The 17559-nt window shown below is 39.3% G+C and overlaps 1 protein-coding gene across 3 annotated transcripts in view; it reads left to right on the top strand.

Moving 5' to 3' along the window:
- The window catches only part of LOC125455629 (RAS guanyl-releasing protein 1-like), a 103127-nt gene extending 90299 nt beyond the window's left edge, over positions 1-12828 (top strand). For all 3 annotated transcript variants that reach the window (XM_059649211.1, XM_059649210.1, XM_059649212.1), the window contains 3 exons: positions 1913-2056; positions 9329-9702; positions 11236-12828. In XM_059649211.1, coding sequence (XP_059505194.1) covers positions 1913-2056; positions 9329-9702; positions 11236-11406 — 689 coding nt within the window. In that variant the 3' untranslated portion in view covers positions 11407-12828. The remainder of the gene's footprint in view (positions 1-1912; positions 2057-9328; positions 9703-11235) is intronic.
- The last annotated feature ends 4731 nt before the right edge of the window (positions 12829-17559 follow it).

Below are 17559 nucleotides of genomic sequence, written 5' to 3'. Positions count from 1 at the left end.
GTGTAGAACCATCCATCAATGTACTTAACAGGATGTTAAGACAGTTCAGGCTGGGAAGACAATGGAGAAGCCAGCTAGCAACTAATGAGTGAAAAAGATCTTAATAATGCTCCTAAAATATCTTGTGAAGGGAGCCTTCTTTACAAGTACTTCTACATTCAAGAGAGATTAAGAAATTAGAGACATACTTTTGGGATGGAGTTTGTATGTGCAAAGGATTACAAGTTTATAAATTTTCTGAAGAGGACTCTAGACCCGAAATGTCAGCTTTCCTGCTCCTCTGATGCTGCTTGATCTGCTGTGTTCATCCAACTCTACACCTTGTTATCACAAGTTTATAGGTGTTGAGATTGTGGAATTATCTTTAAATTAGCAAGTAAACCATCTGAAATGTAACAACTAATTTATAAAACAAAATGTACAATTGTACAATGGACTTCAGTAAGGCATTTGATAAGGTTCCCCATGGTAGGCTCATTCAGAAGGTCAGGAGGAATGGGATACAGGGGAACTTAGCTGCCTGGATACAGAATTGGCTGGCCAACAGAAGACAGCGAGTGGTAGTAGAAGGAAAATATTCTGCCTGGAAGTCAGTGGTGAGTGGGGTTCCACAGGGCTCTGTCCTTGGGCCTCTACTGTTTGTAATTTTTATTAATGACTTGGATGAGGGGATTGAAGGATGGGTCAGCAAGTTTGCTGACGACACAAAGGTCAGAGGTGTCGTTGACAGTGTAGAGGGCTGTTGTAGGCTGCAGCGGGACATTGACAGGATGCAGAGATGGGCTGAGAGGTGGCAGATGGAGTTCAACCTGGATAAATGCGAGGTGATGCATTTTGGAAGATCGAATTTGAAAGCTGAGTACAGGATTAAGGATAGGATTCTTGGCAGTGTGGAGGAACAGAGGGATCTTAGTGTGCAGATACATAGATCCCTTAAAATGGCCACCCAAGTGAACAGGGTTGTTAAGAAAGCATATGGTGTTTTGGCTTTCATTAACAGGGGGAATTGAGTTTAAGAGTCGTGAGATCTTGTTGCAGCTCTATAAAACTTTGGTTAGACCGCACTTGGAATACTGCGTCCAGTTCTGGTTGCCCTATTATAGGAAAGATGTGGATGCTTTGGAGAGGGTTCAGAGGAGGTTTACCAGGATGCTGCCTGGACTGGAGGGCTTATCTTATGAGGAGAGGTTGACTGAGCTCGGTCTCTTTTCATTGGAGAAAAGGAGGAGGAGAGGGGACCTAATTGATGTATACAAGATAATGAGAGGCATAGATAGAGTTGATAGCCAGAGACTATTTCCAAGGGCAGAAATGGCTAGCACGAGGGGTCATAGTTTAAAGCTGGTTGGAGGAAAGTATAGAGGGGATGTCAGAGGCGGGTTCTTTACACAGAGAGTTGTGAGAGCATGGAATGCGTTGCCAGCAGCAGTTGTGGAAGCAAGGTCATTGGGGTCATTTAAGAGACTGCTGGACATGCATATGGTCACAGAAATTTGAGGGTGCATACATGAGGATCAATGGTCGGCACAACATTGTGGGCTGAAGGGCCTGTTCTGTGCTGTACTGTTCTATGTTCTATGTTCTAATTTGTAAAATTGTACACAATGATTTGGGACAACATTATTACAATTACTGTGATAGGTCTGGAAGAACCATTTATGGTGTTATAGCTGCTCAGGTTAACACATCAAGCTTTACAAACAATAGACTGCAGTTGTCCATCACCTGAGTATGACAGATTGGAAGTTTACTGCTACATTAAATCTAACGCTTGCTGAACATTTTAACACCTCAATTTTTGACCCTATTCCCAACCTTATTGCACAGAGTATTTTGTGAATTATTACTAATACTAAATTTGATAGCCATTGCATTTTGATGCCCCCAATATGATGTCCATTTCTGTTTGCAGATTGTGGTATGAACTGTCACAAACAGTGTCGAGACCTGGTGGTGCTGGAATGCAAAAATAAAGCCAAGATCACAGATGCCAGTCCAACCTCGAGCTCCACTGCTCCTGCACTTTGTTCTGCAGAAACCAAAGGCCTCAACACTGGTAATATTACTCTTTCCACTGCATTGTATTGTTGCACCTTTAAAACTGTAACCTTTTCTAAATATTAATATGTTGAGGATGAAAAATATTAACATTGATTTTGATAACTGATCCATAACTTTGAGTACTGATTATTCCTGGTGCTTGAGAGAATTTAAGTAGTTCCATTTGGTAGACACCCAAAAAAAATTTGAGAAGTTTTAAATTATATATAAGATGAAAAGCGAACATATTTCTGCATATTTCTTTTATTGTTATATTTTATATTACCTTTTAAATTATTTGAGTCATCTAAAATGTAATTTAATACATAACCTTAATAACTTTTTTACCCATTTCCTTTTCCAAAACACAAACTAGCACCAAGAAAGTAAACTTGTGGGTGTCTTGTTCCTATTTCTTGTCAGTGTCATTCAGAAACTGGCTTCTATGGGTTACATAAAATTGATTATTTTCCCAGTCTAATGTTACCTCTTGCTTTGAAGAAACACATAACAGATCCCCGCAGCAATGCAACAAGCTTTCAGAATCTGTCAATATTGTGAAGGCAGCATGAACCTCTCTTATTTGACATGTAATCATGTCACATCTGAGAATACTGAGTGGCGTGAGATAGAATTGCCCTTCAACAGTTGCCCATAGCTATGGTTCAGTGAATGATAGAGATGATGGCTCGAGATAATAGTCACAAATATGAGACTTTTATCTCATACATTGTGAACAAAAGTGAGAGAAGTGTCTTTACCACTGCTTCAACCAGTTTGGGTGAACACCCTCCTAACACTAGGAATATAGGAATTGCTGGACAAGAAATTACCCAGGTCAAAATAGTTGACTTTTCACTGTCTTGCTAGCTGAATAATATGACAATAACGCAATTGTTGATAACCAAGTCTGTAGCACAGAAAAAAAAAAGATGCATAGCAGATTTCAACCCACATTGGAATTGTAGAATATTTTGTAGAAATTATTTTTGCATTATATCTCAATATTTTCAGAACTAATCAAACGAAAAGTTCTTAGTTGTTCTTCATTTGAATGTGGATAATCTTGAAATGATTGAGCAATAATAATATAAAGCAGTTAAAATAAGGCTTCAATTGCTGAAATGGAGTTGTGAAAGAACTGCATATATCCTTTTATATTTACTCTTGGGATGTGAATATTGCTGGCTGTGCCGGTATTTATTCCCCATCCCTAACTGCCAGGAACAAATGGTGTTGAATTGCCTTCTTGAACTCTAGATATTTGTTTAGTCCTGCTAGAGATGAAGTTTCAGGATTTTGATCCAGAGACAGTAAAGCAACGCTAATATAACTCCAAGTGGGGATGGTACATGTGTTGGAGAGGAGCTTACAGGTCATGATGTCTCCATCATCTGCTATCTTTGTCCTTGAGGTCATGGGTTTAGAAGGTACAGTCAAAGGAGTTTTGGTAGCTTGCTGGGTGTTGTAGCTGGGGTGCACTGCGGCCCCTATGTGTTGGTGATGCACAGAGTTAAGTTTGAAAGTGGTGAGTAGGGTACTGATCAAGTGGCATGCTTTTTCCTGGATGGTATCAAGTAACATGATAGCTGTTGGAGATGCATTTATTCAGGTAAACGGAGAGGATTTAATTGTACTCATGACTGGTACATAGTAGATGATGGACAGACATTAGAGCCTCAGGAGGTGAGTTATTTGCCATAGAATTCCTAAACTATCACTTTTACACATGTATCCACAGGATTTATACGACTGGTCCCGTTAAGTGTCCGGCCAATGGTAAATCATAGAATGTTGACTATGGGAACTTTTGTGATACTAGTGACGTTGAATTTCAAGGGAAAATGGTTGGGTTTCCTTTTGCTGGAGGTAACCATTGCCTGGTACTAGTGTGGCACAAATTTAAACTTGCCTTGTACCATGCCCAAGCCTAAATGCTGCCCAGATCTTCATGCGTACAGACATGATCTATCTCGGGTATCTAGACTCGCAAAACATTTGTGAAAGACTGTGAAATCATCAGCAAACATGTGGTCTTTTGTCATTATCTTTAAAGGAAAGTCATTCATAAAAAAGCTGAAGGTGTTTGGCATAAGGCACTACCCCAATAATCTTCTGTAATAATATCCCGGGTGTTGTGATGATTAACTTCCAATAACAACAACCATACTCCTTTGTGTTTGATATGCCCTGTGGAGAGGTTATTTCCCCAATTTCCATTAACTTCAAATTTATTATGGCTTCTTGTTTCCATACTTGATCAAATGCTACCTTGATGTCAAGGACAACATGTTATCGTTACTAATGGGAGTCCATTCTTTTGTTCTTTGGATCAAGGTAATAATGAGATATGCCCAGCAAAATACAATCTGAACATGAACATGAGTGAGCGGGTTGTTACTGAGTGATAGTGCTATCAATGATAGGTTCTATCGCGTCATTAAAGATTGTGAGTAGAATTAAGCTTGTTAAAAGTCTATTGGTCTCAATCAAAGTCAATTGGTCCATACCGTAAAATGATTGATACGGGCAGAAGGTTAGTAGTGGACATTTCATTTTTATTTTAAAAGCCTTTTCATATGGGTGCACCCCTGAGAAGACAATAACCCTCATAATTTACTCACCTATACTACAAAACCATCCTCTTTGTCTCTTTCTGCTCCCCTCCCTGAGGTGCCAAAACAGCTCAAACAAAAACTCCTCAATTCAGCTCACTGTGAAATCTATCAGGCCTTCTTTGTAGGTTTGCATGGAATGCATGAGATGCCAATCAATCCAGAAGGTAGGACTTCCTCCCCAGTCTAGAAGTGGAGTCTGTATGTTTAATCTGTGGTTTGGTTAACTTCTGGGCCTGTTAGCTAGCTGCCAGCTTTCCTCCAGCAGAGGCTTGGCAGTGGGCTGTCTATAATTTTTCCTACAACTCTCTGCACCTTACTCTTTGCACTAATATGCTGCGTTCCTGCCTTAATGATGTTTCTGGAGTATCCTTCTCCAGTTAACTGTCCACTACCATACACAACTACATTTGATGGAATTGCAGAGTTTTGATCTGATCCTTTCTGTGTGAAAGTGTTTACCTGCAAGCAGCATGCTGTAGGCACAGTTTAGCTTATTTGTAGTCCGGTATGCATCTCATCTCCAGGTATGCCTGGTGCTGCTCCTGTCATGTTGTCCTATGCTGTTCATAGAATCAAGGCTGATCCTCTGGCTTGTTGGAATTGGTACAGTGGATGAAAACATGCAAACATAGAGCATACAAAATGAAAAGCAGGAATAGGTCATTTGGCTCTTCATGCTTGGTTCACTATTCAATAAGATTATAGCTAATCAGATTGTGGCCTCAACTCTACCTTCCTGCCTGCCTCGACTATTCTTATATATCCTTGTTAGTTAGATCTATCTAATTGTGCGTTAAAAAATAATTAATGACCTTCAATCCAGCACACCGTGGGGAAAAGAGTCCAAAGACTTTTGAATGACCCTGGGATAAATAAAAATACTCCTTTTTGCATCTTAAATTGTATCTTGTTTTTAAATAATACCCCTTGTTCTAGTCTCTCCCACAAAGGGAACCATCCTTTCAGCATCTACTCTGTCATGTCCCCTCAGGATCTTATACATTTCACTAAGATCGCCTCTCATTTTTCTTATCCCCAGTGAATACTCACCCAAACTTCCCTTCTAAGATTGCTTCTCATCAGCAAAGTAAAACACCTTTGAACTGCTTCTAAAATAATAGTGCAATTTCTTAAATAAGACTAAAACAGTGTAGAGTTACACAGTTCTGCTGCTGAAGGCCCATGGATGCAATTCATAGATGCCCAGTTTTGAGTTGATAGATCAGCTGTTTAGTGTCTGCAGCATTTAACATAATGTAATGCCACATGAGTGTGGAGACAGAACTTTATCTCCGTAAGGGTAATGCAGTGCTTTTATCTGCCAATGTTATCATAGATAGTCGGATTTGTGATGGGTACAGTAGAGATGATAAGGTCAAATAAGTTTCTCTTCTCATGTTGGTTTTTTCACCACCTACCATTGACTCACAGTTTCTTCAGGACTTGACTGGTGGTGGCGCTATTGATCCACTTTTGGTGATGTACATTAAACCTGCATAGCCTTGAGTACATTCTGCGCCTTTGACACTCTCGTTGCTTCTTCCAATTGGTGTTCACCCTGGAGGACTGTAAATTCATCAACTGAGGAAGGCCAATAGGTGGTGATCAGCAGAAGAGATTGTTGTCTACGTGAACCTGATCCCATGAGATTTAGTGAAGTTCAGAGTCAATGTTGAGACCTCCCAATATTGCTTCCTGACTGTACACCACTGTGCTGCTACCTCTGGTGGAGCAAGACATATGCATCGATGGTGATGGTGCTGTCTGGGACACTATCTACTAGATATCATTCCATGAGTACGATTATGTCAGGTTGTTAAGCCTGAGGGACAGCTCTCCAAATCTTGGCATGAATCCCCAGATGTTAGGAGGATTTTTCAGAGTCAAGTAAATCAGACGTATTTTTAATGAAACAAAGAGCGACTGATGCTGAAAATCTAAAACAAAAAACAAAGTGCTGTAGAAAATCTGCAAATCTGGCAGCATCTGTGGAAAGAAAAACAGAGTTAACATTTTGAGTCCAGTGACCCTGCTTCAGAACAGTTCTGAAGTAACCAGATTCAAACATTAATACCGCTTTCTCCCCATAGATGCTATCAGACATGCTAATTTTCTCCAGCACTTTATGTTTTTGTTCCAAATGTACTTTTATTGTTTCTGACACACCTAGGTCAGTGTCAATATTTTTGGTTTCTCTGAACTGTGCGATGCAAATGCATGCCATAATCGGGCTATTTCTGAGGGAATGTAACTGTCTGTCACAGTGCTGTGGGTCTGGAGTCACATGTAACCTATATCAGGTAATGATGACAGATTTCTTCCCCTGAAGGACATTAGTTTCTAACAATTGGATAATGTCATTATCATTATTATTGAAAATAGCATTTTATTCTAGATTCACCATTTAAATGAATTTAAATTCAATGGCTGGCTGCAAAACAGGATTTTAACTTGTTTCTCCAAGTCTGTCAATTACTAGTCAGAAATGATTGCGCTCTCTCTAGGATTAGTGCAAAACCAGAAATCCGATTCCATCCAACATTTTTTAAGGTGGAGGAGGGGGAAAGCAGTAAGATACATCAGGACTGAAAATCAGAGCTTCTCTTGTTGGATTCATCCATTCACCTGCCTTAAACTGCCCACTTTTGTCTCTGGAGTCCATACTAGGAGTGTTATTTCATGAAATTATCCCATGGCTTCAAAGTGTATAGCCCTGAGTCGTAGGATTGTGGTTTCAAATATCACTAAGAGGCATTTTAGTTCTCCCTACAGCACATGAACTGCAGTGGTTCAAGAAGGCAGCTTACGACCACTTTCAAGGGTACCATGGAATATACAATAAATACTGGCCAGCCAGCAATGTCCATGGCTCACAGGTGAATTTAAAACAGTGCTGTGACCATGACTTTAGAAGAAGAGATCAAAGTAGATCCAACCCAGTAAGAACGGGTTAAGAGTGAGGCCATTGTTCTCAGGTGAACACTGCTCCACTCGAGTGAGGGGCAGAGATTCAGTGCTCAGGTGAAGGGCAAGAGATTTGGGTCAGGAGTGGCATCTGGCTCTGTGACCTCTGCCCTTGCCCCTAACTATGAGTAGCATATTCACAAAAGCTGAGAAGTGGTGTTTCACAAGGATCAGTATTACAATTATTATCATTCAACATTTACACAAATGATGGGCTCAGGGATTGGCAGCACATTCTCAAAATTAGGAAATGACACCAAATTTGTTAGAAAAGTGGGGATGTCGTGACAAAATATAAAACAACATTAATAAACATGCAGAATAGTTCTCTACATAGATACATTCAGGGTCATTCAAATTGATAAGATGAACAGAATGTGGTCTGCTCAGAATATAAGAATCTTGTACTGGAAAATGGCAGAGACCTAGGACAAATCAATAACTAGAATCACAAGATCATTGGGCTATAAAAAAAATAAACTATTAATATAAATAGAGCCATTTTCTACAGAGCAGCAGTGTTAAACTTCTATCAAACGACTTCAGCTCATGACCACCTCCTCACTGCTAAGTAGGGATTGGTAATAATAACAGAAACAATTAAAGTATGATGTCCATATTAGAAGGTGCAATAATGATTTAAAGGGATGATACTAGAATGCTCAAGGCAACAGTGACATTGTGTTAATGACACTAGACTAGAATCCATAACGCCAAGCTAATGTTCTGGCAAGATAACAAAGTGTGAAGCTGGATGAACACAGCCGGCCAAGCAGCATCTCAGGAGCACAAAAGCTGACGTTTCGGGCCGAGACCCTTCAGAATGTTCTGGCAATATGGTTTGGAATCCTACCATGCCAGGTGATGAATTTTTAATTTAATAAAGAATCTGAAATAAAATGCTGCCCTAATAGCAAACATGTAATCATGGTCTACACAATCCACCTAGTTCACTAATGCCCTTAAAGGGAAGGATATCTGCCATTCATACCTAGTCTAATCTACATGTCACTCCAGACAGATAACAATGTGTTTGACTCTTAACAGTCCTCTGTGCAATTAGGGATGGGTAATATGTACTACCTTAGTCAGCAACACCCACATCTTATGAACATTTTTTTAAAAATTCATCAGCGAGGTCAAAAGATTCTTTCCTCTAGGAAAATTAAGACTGAATGGTGACCTTTTAAGGGTAAATCCACTTATGAAAGGCAACATTTAGATAACGTGCTCCCACATGTTGAGACCAAAACTAGTGGCGACATGTAGTCATTAATAAATCCAAAATGAAACTCAGCAGAAACATTTTACTCAGATGTTGCTTTGAATGTGGAACTTGTTACTCATAGGTAGTCAAGGTGTATAGATGTGGGGAAGCTAGATAAGCAGACAATGGAAAAAGTATCAGAAGATAAAGCTGATAAAATGAAGTGAGGAGACGTTTGAGGAGATTTGTGTTACCGTAAAAAGCGTCAAAGAACATTTCAGGTGAATGGTCTGTTTCTTTGCTGTACAATTTAAGTAATCCAACGCAATCCATACCTTCCCTTTTCCAAAGTGGATATCCATCAAGGTCACTTATCTCGTGAAAGCTATACATGTGATAATAAAAAGATTTATTTTCAATAACCACTTGAAGTTCATACATATAATATTTCACTAAGTTTAAAAATGTTGTTACAACTTGCACATTAATATTTTTACAGCAAATGAAGATGGACCATTTACATACTTCAATGAGAAAGTGCATGATGATTCTGAACGCAAAGATCGCACAATTGTACTAATGGGGGGCTCAGCTCAGAAGATCTCAGTGAGATTGAAGCCTGTTGTAACGAACAAGGCCACACAGACTGATATAACTGGCTCAGACACAGATACTACTGGAAATCAAGCAACTTCTTTGGGAAGAATGAAGACATCAGACACATCTTTGTTATCCCCAAACATACTTCCATTGTGTCCAAGTCCTATTCCAGCTCGCAGAAGACCCTGTGTGAAATGGGAAAATATGGCATCCTTTCACAAACCGAAAAATGACGACTTTAGCAAGGAGCATCGATTATATCAACTAGAAAAGGTACAGATACAATTTCATTTTAAAGCAAGAGTCACAGAGGACAATAGGCACTTAAAAGACAAAGTAATGTCTAGTTGATGCTTTCCTTAAGGCAGCATATTGTTTGTAAAGTTATATTATTAAATTAAAACCTCAGTGTTTATATCTAAAATCATTACTTTTTGAAAATGAAATCAGAGGACCAATAAGCCATTTCATGGATTTCACCGACCTCGAGAGGATAATATATCCTGGAGCAGTTCCAGGGTCTAGCAGGCATGGGAGTCACTCAACTGGAAAAGTACAGTAGTAGCTGGGAAGAACTTTTTTCTTCTGTATTCTTGCACTGAATGTGAGTGTTAATGGCAAGGCCACTATTTGTTGCCTGTTCTTAGTTGTCCTTGAAGTGAGAGGTTTGCTCAACCATTTCAGAGGGTGGTTAAGAGTCAACCACATTGCTGTGGGACTGCAGTCACATGTAGGTCAGATTAATAAAGATGGCAGATTTCCTTCCCTGAAGAACAATAGTGAGCTTTTATCAGAATTGATAGTAGATTCATGAGCCTTCATTTTTGAGGCTAGCTATTCAGCTACCATGGGTATTACTAAACCAATGATATTGTCACTACATCACCATCTTCCTTTTCATCCTTGGGGTTTTCCTTCCTTTTTACAGTCCAGTATTTTTTTTTGGCATTTCAGGACTTTGTACTTTGCTTCTCGTCAATAAAGTAGCTTCACAATGTACGTTAGTAAAGTGCTCCGTTTCATATCAATGAAGATTTACAAATGCACTCTACCCATATAGCTGTAGGGCTTTGCGCAGACTAGCATCTTACAAATGTAATGTGAAATGAATTGTAGGTGTTCAGAATGTGTAATTTTCAATGGGAATTGCCAGCTAGTGAACCGAAACTGACCATTTCCTGACCTTTGCCATGGTACGATGATTCGGGGGATAGTTCTGGCACCCAGATGTTGCCTCAGCACCAGACTGTTGTATAATGTGAATGAATATATTAATGATGCTGACATACACAATGTTGTGATGCTGACACCAAGAGGCAAATGCAATTCAGACTTTGAGAAGAGATGATCAGAAGAACTGCATCAGAGACCTAGAGTCAGTATTCCCATGGTTAAAATATAACCTGAACTCCTAAGGCTCAGATAACAGCCAATTTTAGATCTTGTAAATAGAGAGCTGCAGCAAACTCAAGAGTAGGGACAGTCTAGCTGAGTACAGCAGTCTCAAGAGTGCAGTACAGATTCTCTGTTTCCAGGCCCTTGGGGAGGCAAAGATGTAGCGGCATAATTATATAGAGTCAGCATCACACAGAACAGAAACAGACCCTTCAGTTCAACGTCCATGCCAATCAGACATCCCAATCTGACCTCGTCCCATCTGCCAGCATTTGGCCCATTTTCTTCTAAGCCCTTCTTATTCATTTAGCCACCTAGATGTCTTTTAATTTTGTAATTGTACCTGCCTCCACCACTTCCTCTGGAAGCTCGTTTATACTTATAGCTTCTCTGTGCTTCTGCTCATTTTAGGAAAGAACTCTACTGCGAGAAGAAAAAGAAAAGTTGCACATTGAAAATACAAGTCTGCAAACAAAGTTATTAGAGGCACAGCAAGAAATTAAGGCCCTTACAGAACAACTAGATTTATTCCGAAAACATATGATTATGGAACCAAGAGTCTCATCGCTGACACAAGAATAAAATGTAAGATATGTAAACTGTTCATAACAAGTATTTCTGTACAGTACGGGAATCTACAGAAAATGTTGAAAATGTGAGAATTTCTGTGAAAATTGATGGATATTTTCCGTATTATTTAACTGTGTCTTCTTTTCAAGAACAACCTTTACCTAGTTTTTAAATCAGCGATCTAGAAGCAAGCATTACTACAAACACTAGACACTTTTGATAATATTTTCCATCAACTTTATGAAGTATCGAGTGCACACCCTGAGCAGCAGACTAAGACTGGATGCAGATGAACATTTGATTAAAGAAAACTAAAAATAACAATTTTGTAAATTTACACATGGGGTTAACCTTAAATTCTGCATTAGCGTAAGACAGTTAAAAAGGTGCACCAGCCATGATTCACCTTTACATGAAAGAGGTGAATAAGTGCTGGCTCTCCATTGTCACAACTTTATACTACTGTTAACCAATGTTACCTCTGATCTGTTTTAAACATAAATGTCACTTGGCAAAGATAACCATTTCAAATGTGTTTGTGGGTAGTTTAAATAAATACAATACCTTGCAGGCACATTTTTTGGTAGCATGAACTGAAGTTTATGCAGAAAATATATTCGTTATTCTAAGATGAAAGTTGCCAGAAGGAATCTTTCTAAGAAAAATTATTACTAGAATTCACAGCATATTTTCTACAAACATTTCCCTAATAGGTGAGAGAAAGATGTTTCCAGTACTATCATTTTATGCCTCACATTTAGTGCCAATTTTAATGTAAGACTCAGAGTCTGTTGTAAAATTTTCTGCTGAAATAGTTACATTACTTACTGCAATGATTTGATCACAGTCACCAAAACACCTTTAGCCAAAGAAGATATTGGAGAACTATTTTCACACTATGGTCATCTACAGAACAATGGTAACTACATTTCTAAATAATTTACTCAGTGTCTGTGACATCAGGAAAGGCACACTGGAAGTACAAGTACTTTTTTCTTTCATCAGAAAGTTCCTTGAAAATAAGAGGGTGCTATACCTTTAAAAGTGTTAAGCCTCCTAAATAAAGAATTGTCGTAAAGATTTTGCTTAAAGCTTTTATGTTACAAGGCAAATCACCAGTCTATATCAATGAATCACATCCCTCCCTACCTTTCCACTTAGACCTGATAAAACATCCTGACCTGATCAAGTCATCAAAGATGAATCATAATGACATGAGAGTCACCCCAGGATCACTCAGAAGTTTCCATCGCTAGCCCTAAAAATGTCACATCTATAATGAGGGAGGCTCAGCCGAACATATACAATTACTTCAGTTTTTTAGTGGGCACTTATAGCCACTTGAGGCACACATATAAAACAGGCATATTCAGAGTTAATGTTTTAGGTTGTTACCTTTAATCCAGCACTTTTTAAAAAAAATTCATATTTGCAGCATTTGCAGTATTTTGCTTTTGTATTGTTGTAGCCATATTCAATTCAGAACTGAGTGAATGATCAACTGTGAGTAGTTAAATTCGAAAGCGTACAGTAGCACATAAACAAACGTGGCATATTCAATTGTAGTTAAAATATTTCATGCACAAATGCCTGTGAGTGAAAACTGTGTACTTTGAACCAGAATATACATATCGTGTTTGATTATACTAAACCACAATATTTAATTCTGCATGTTATACCTCTTTCTGGTAGTTAGCCCCAAGCCATTCTCATTCATACAAGCTACAAGCTTCAAACATGCATGGTTGCATCTTAGTCTAAAAATACTCATGAATGTTTGCAATGCTGATGTAAATATAATTGAAAGCACCCTGTAGTACAGTCCCAAATCTGATGGGCGCATCAATAAAGAAGTTGCCCTTAGCTTTGAGAATTAAATGGTCATACAATTCAGTGTAAACTGCTGAAAGGTTTGATTTGATTGAAAGCAAATGTCACTTTTATCTGCTGGCATCAACTCAGGTAAGAGCACAGGGTGTTAAGATAAAATCAAGAGACATGTAACTAGTTCAAATATATATCTTTGTTTCTGATTATGAACTATATAACAGCCGCATTTTTTCCATTATCTGAATAAATCAACACTTCACTCTATATGTATTTCAAATTATACTAGCTAATGTGTTTTTCAGTCTGCATTCCGGTAAATTGAATTGACATTTGGAGAGTGTAAGTCTCTGGTAAATTCAGGATTAATTTAAAATTTATATTTAAGATTGTCAGATCAGGTACTTGTAAGTAGAAATTTTACTCAAATCTTTATGTAAAATGAAAAGCAGTAAGATGCCATTCACATTGAATCACCCCTTAAAGACCCAAGGAGCTTTAAGGCTCTGTTAAGTAACTTTTTATAAAAAATAAGCAAGTAGTTGTGCTTTTTAGTGAATGTATATATGTATAATTGTACAGTACATTTTTGCTTCTGTAACTTCACTTGTTTGTGATGGTTAAGTAGCCTGTAGCATGACATAATAATTAAGATGGATTCTTTTGTTTAAAGTAGCAAACATTAAATAATACATTAAAAATATATATTTTACTCCATTCTGATACTCTTGCAGTGCAAATCTAGGGCCAAATACGCTGCAGTTCTTAGCTGGCAGTCACCTAGAGGTTATGTTTACTTGTCAAAGTATCTGGATAATTGCTATAGTTTTCCCCAGGCCCCACCTGATTTGAAATGTTTAGCGCAGGGTTCTGAATGGTTACAATAAACTAATTGATGTCAACATCAATCATTTTGGATGAATTAAGGTGTTACAACCTGCAATGGAAGGGCAGAATATTTACCATCTCATAGAACACTAAAGTGAATCTTTCACAAGTCCTTGACATCAAGGCAGCTTGTATATGCAAGCTCAGGTTTGCCCTGGTGTTTGTTGCCAAATCCTGGAGTACCTGCAGGGAATGCATACAAGATATTTTGTAATCAACCCGTTCAGAGACGTCATTATGCATTGTTGGTCCAAGTGGGATTTGAACACAGTCTTGCCGGTTTAGACACAGGGATACCACCACTGCAGTACAAAGAGGGAACATGCGCAATGCCATCACAGCAGGTGACATTGCGAAACAAGTATGATAAATGTACAGTTTGTTGTCTAAAAGATAAGTGGCAATAATCACTGCTGACATTTGGATTATTGAGTTGTGGTTTTAGATTTATTATTGTCACATGTACTGAGATATAGTGAAAAGTATTAGAGATAACACGGTGTGAAGCTGTGTGAACACAGCAGGCCAAGCAGCATCAGAGGAGCAGGAAAGTTTGATGTTTCGGGTCGAAACCCTTCTTCCTGCTCCTCTGATGCTGCTTGGCCGGCAGTGTTCATCCAACTTCATACCATGTTATCTCAGATTCTCCAGCATCGGCAGTTCCTACTATCTCAGTGAAAAGTATTGTTTTGTACACCAATTGAACAAATCATACTTTACATAAGTACATCAGGGTAATAGAACAGAATGCACAATATAGAGTTACAGCTACACAGAAGGTGCAGAGAAAGATCAACTCCAATATATGAGAGGTCCATTCATAAATCTGATAACAGTGGGGAAGAAGCTATTCTTGAATCTGCTGGTACGGGTTTTCAAACTTTAGTACCTTCTGCTGATGGAAGAAGGTGGAAGAGAGTATAACTGGGTCGGGAGGGAGTCTTTGATTATGTTGGCTGCCTTCCTTTATTATCTGTGCATTTCGCTTAGATCTGTTATTGGTGCACATTTTGCCTTGAATTTCTGCATGATTAGTGTTTCTTTACCTCGTGTTTTCCATTTCCATGCTGAGAGCCACAATTTCAACACTCAAAAGTTGTACATGCAGACCTACCTTTCAGGCCATCTTGGAATTTACCTATCTTGGTGGAAGAAAGATCTAAGAACACATCAGCTCTGTTTATGAGCAGCAGACTATCCACATTCATACCTATCCAAATATTCCTGTTGAATAACCAAGCCACAACGACAGAACTCAGCTCTGTTTAGAGATTTGACCTGACAGCTTTGTTCCAGTATGGATTCTGTCACAACATCATGGAAGTCCAACAATTCAAGCAGTACTGCGATAACCTGAATGTGATCATTGCCTAATCTTCAATTACATTGAAACAAAACCAGATATTGCTGGAAAAGCTCAGCAGTCTGACAGTATCTGTGGAAAGAAATCAGTTAACATTTCGGGTCCAGTGATGTTTCCTCATAACAGTTCTGAAGAAGGATCACTGGATTTGAAACGTCAACTCTGATTTCTGTCCATAGATGCCGTCAGACCTGCTAAGCTTTTCCAGCAATTTCTGGTTTTGTTTCTGATTTCCAGTTTTTATTAAATTGTATTGATCCAGGTTTGTGTGAAGTCATAGAGACTCACATTGCATTTGCCAGGGTAAAATAATTTTAAAAAACTATTTATATCTGGCAGTAACACAAATACATCACATGCTCTTTTGTTACCCAAAGAACAGACATCTGACCCCAGCAGTTACAACGTGGCAGAAATATATCATAGTTCCCCACTCAGACCACATGCTAAAATAATAAATCTGCTAACATAGTGGGTTGTAGCCATTTATACCAGTAAGAAACATGTCTTAAAGATTATCTTAAAAATATTCTCAAAATGGAGTTTGTGTAGTCAAGTTAAACATTGGAAAATCAAACATTTTATGCTAGATAGAAATGTGAACATTCATGCGAAACAAAATAGGAGAGTAGCTCCACCCAGGCTATTGGACGTCTTTTACTCCTGGTGGGAACTCAGCAAAATAAGTACAAATAGATCAGGAGTCAGCATAGAGTCATCAGATACCTCAAAGTGGTTGTGCCATCACCAAAATCATGTTGCTGAAGCCAACTGCTGAGGATCACAAAGAAAGATCACAGGTACTAAGTTAAACAGATAAGCTTGTTATATCCTAGAACTGGGAGGCCACATGTTTACTTGTATGGCCCAAAGGGGTAAATATAGCTGTTTGGCTAGACTGTTTGTAGGTTCATGCCCTCAGCAGACTTAACTTAGTGGGAAACAGTTCCTTTGCTCTGCTCAGGCTTTAATCACAGATTGGATGTATGACTTCATCTGAGCCCAATCTGCACTGTATAACTAGACTTTGCTGAGTTGGGGCAGGGGTCTTTGCTGTCTGCAATTTTAAATTGGACCTGTTCACATTGGATTAAAGAGAAGTTTATCCCTACCTGAGGTGTCAGTGTGTTAGAATTGAACTTGTTGGAGAATTGGTCATTTGTTTACTTCAAAAAGGCTAAGAAGGTTCGGGGTGAAAATACTACTTAGTACATCTGGCTTTGATCTCTTCTTTAACTGAAAAATGTCACCATTTCCACTGTTACAGAGATAGTAAGAACTGCCGATGCTGGAGAAAGTGATATAACAAGGTGTAGAGCTGGATGAACACAACAGGCCAAGCAGCATCAGAGAAGCAGATTCTGAAATAAATAGGGACAGATGGGGAGGCGAATAGAATTTGGATAAAGGAGAAGATAGGTGGAGAGGAGACAGACAGGTCAAAAAGGCGGGGGTGGAGCCAGTAAAGGTGAGCATAGGTGGGGAGTTAGGGAGGGGATAGGTCAGTCCAGGGAGGACGGACAGGTCAAGAACGCGGGATGAGGTTAGTAGGTAGAATATGGTGGTGAGGCTTGAGGTAGGAGGAGGGGATAGGTGGGAGGAAGAACAGGTTAGGGAGGCGGGGACAAGCTGGGCTGGTTTTGGGATGTGGTCGGGGGAGGGGAGATTTTGAAGCTTGTGAAGTCCACATTGATACCATGGGGCTGCAGGGTTCCCAAGCGAAATATGAGATGCTGTTTCTGCAACCTTCGGGTGGCATCATTGTGGCACTGCAGGAGGCCCAGGATAGACATGTCATCCAAGGAGTGGGAGGGGGAGTTGAAATGGTTCGCAACTGGGAGGTGCAGATGTTTGGTGCGAACTGAGTGCAGATGAACCACAAAGCGGTCCCCAAGCCTCCGCTTGGTTTCCCTGATGTAGAGGAGGCCACATCAGGTACAGAGGATACAGTAAACCATGTTAGCAGATGTGCAGGTGGACAATTGTTTGATGTGGAACGTCTTCTTGGGGCCTGGGATGGGGGTGAGGTGTAGGGGCAGTTGTAGCACTTCCTGCGGTTGTAGGGTAAAGTGCCAGGTGTGGTGGGG

This window comes from Stegostoma tigrinum, chromosome 10 (genome assembly GCF_030684315.1).
Source record: "Stegostoma tigrinum isolate sSteTig4 chromosome 10, sSteTig4.hap1, whole genome shotgun sequence".
Taxonomy (NCBI): domain Eukaryota; kingdom Metazoa; phylum Chordata; class Chondrichthyes; order Orectolobiformes; family Stegostomatidae; genus Stegostoma; species Stegostoma tigrinum.
This window is presented reverse-complemented; position numbering and strand designations above follow the sequence as displayed.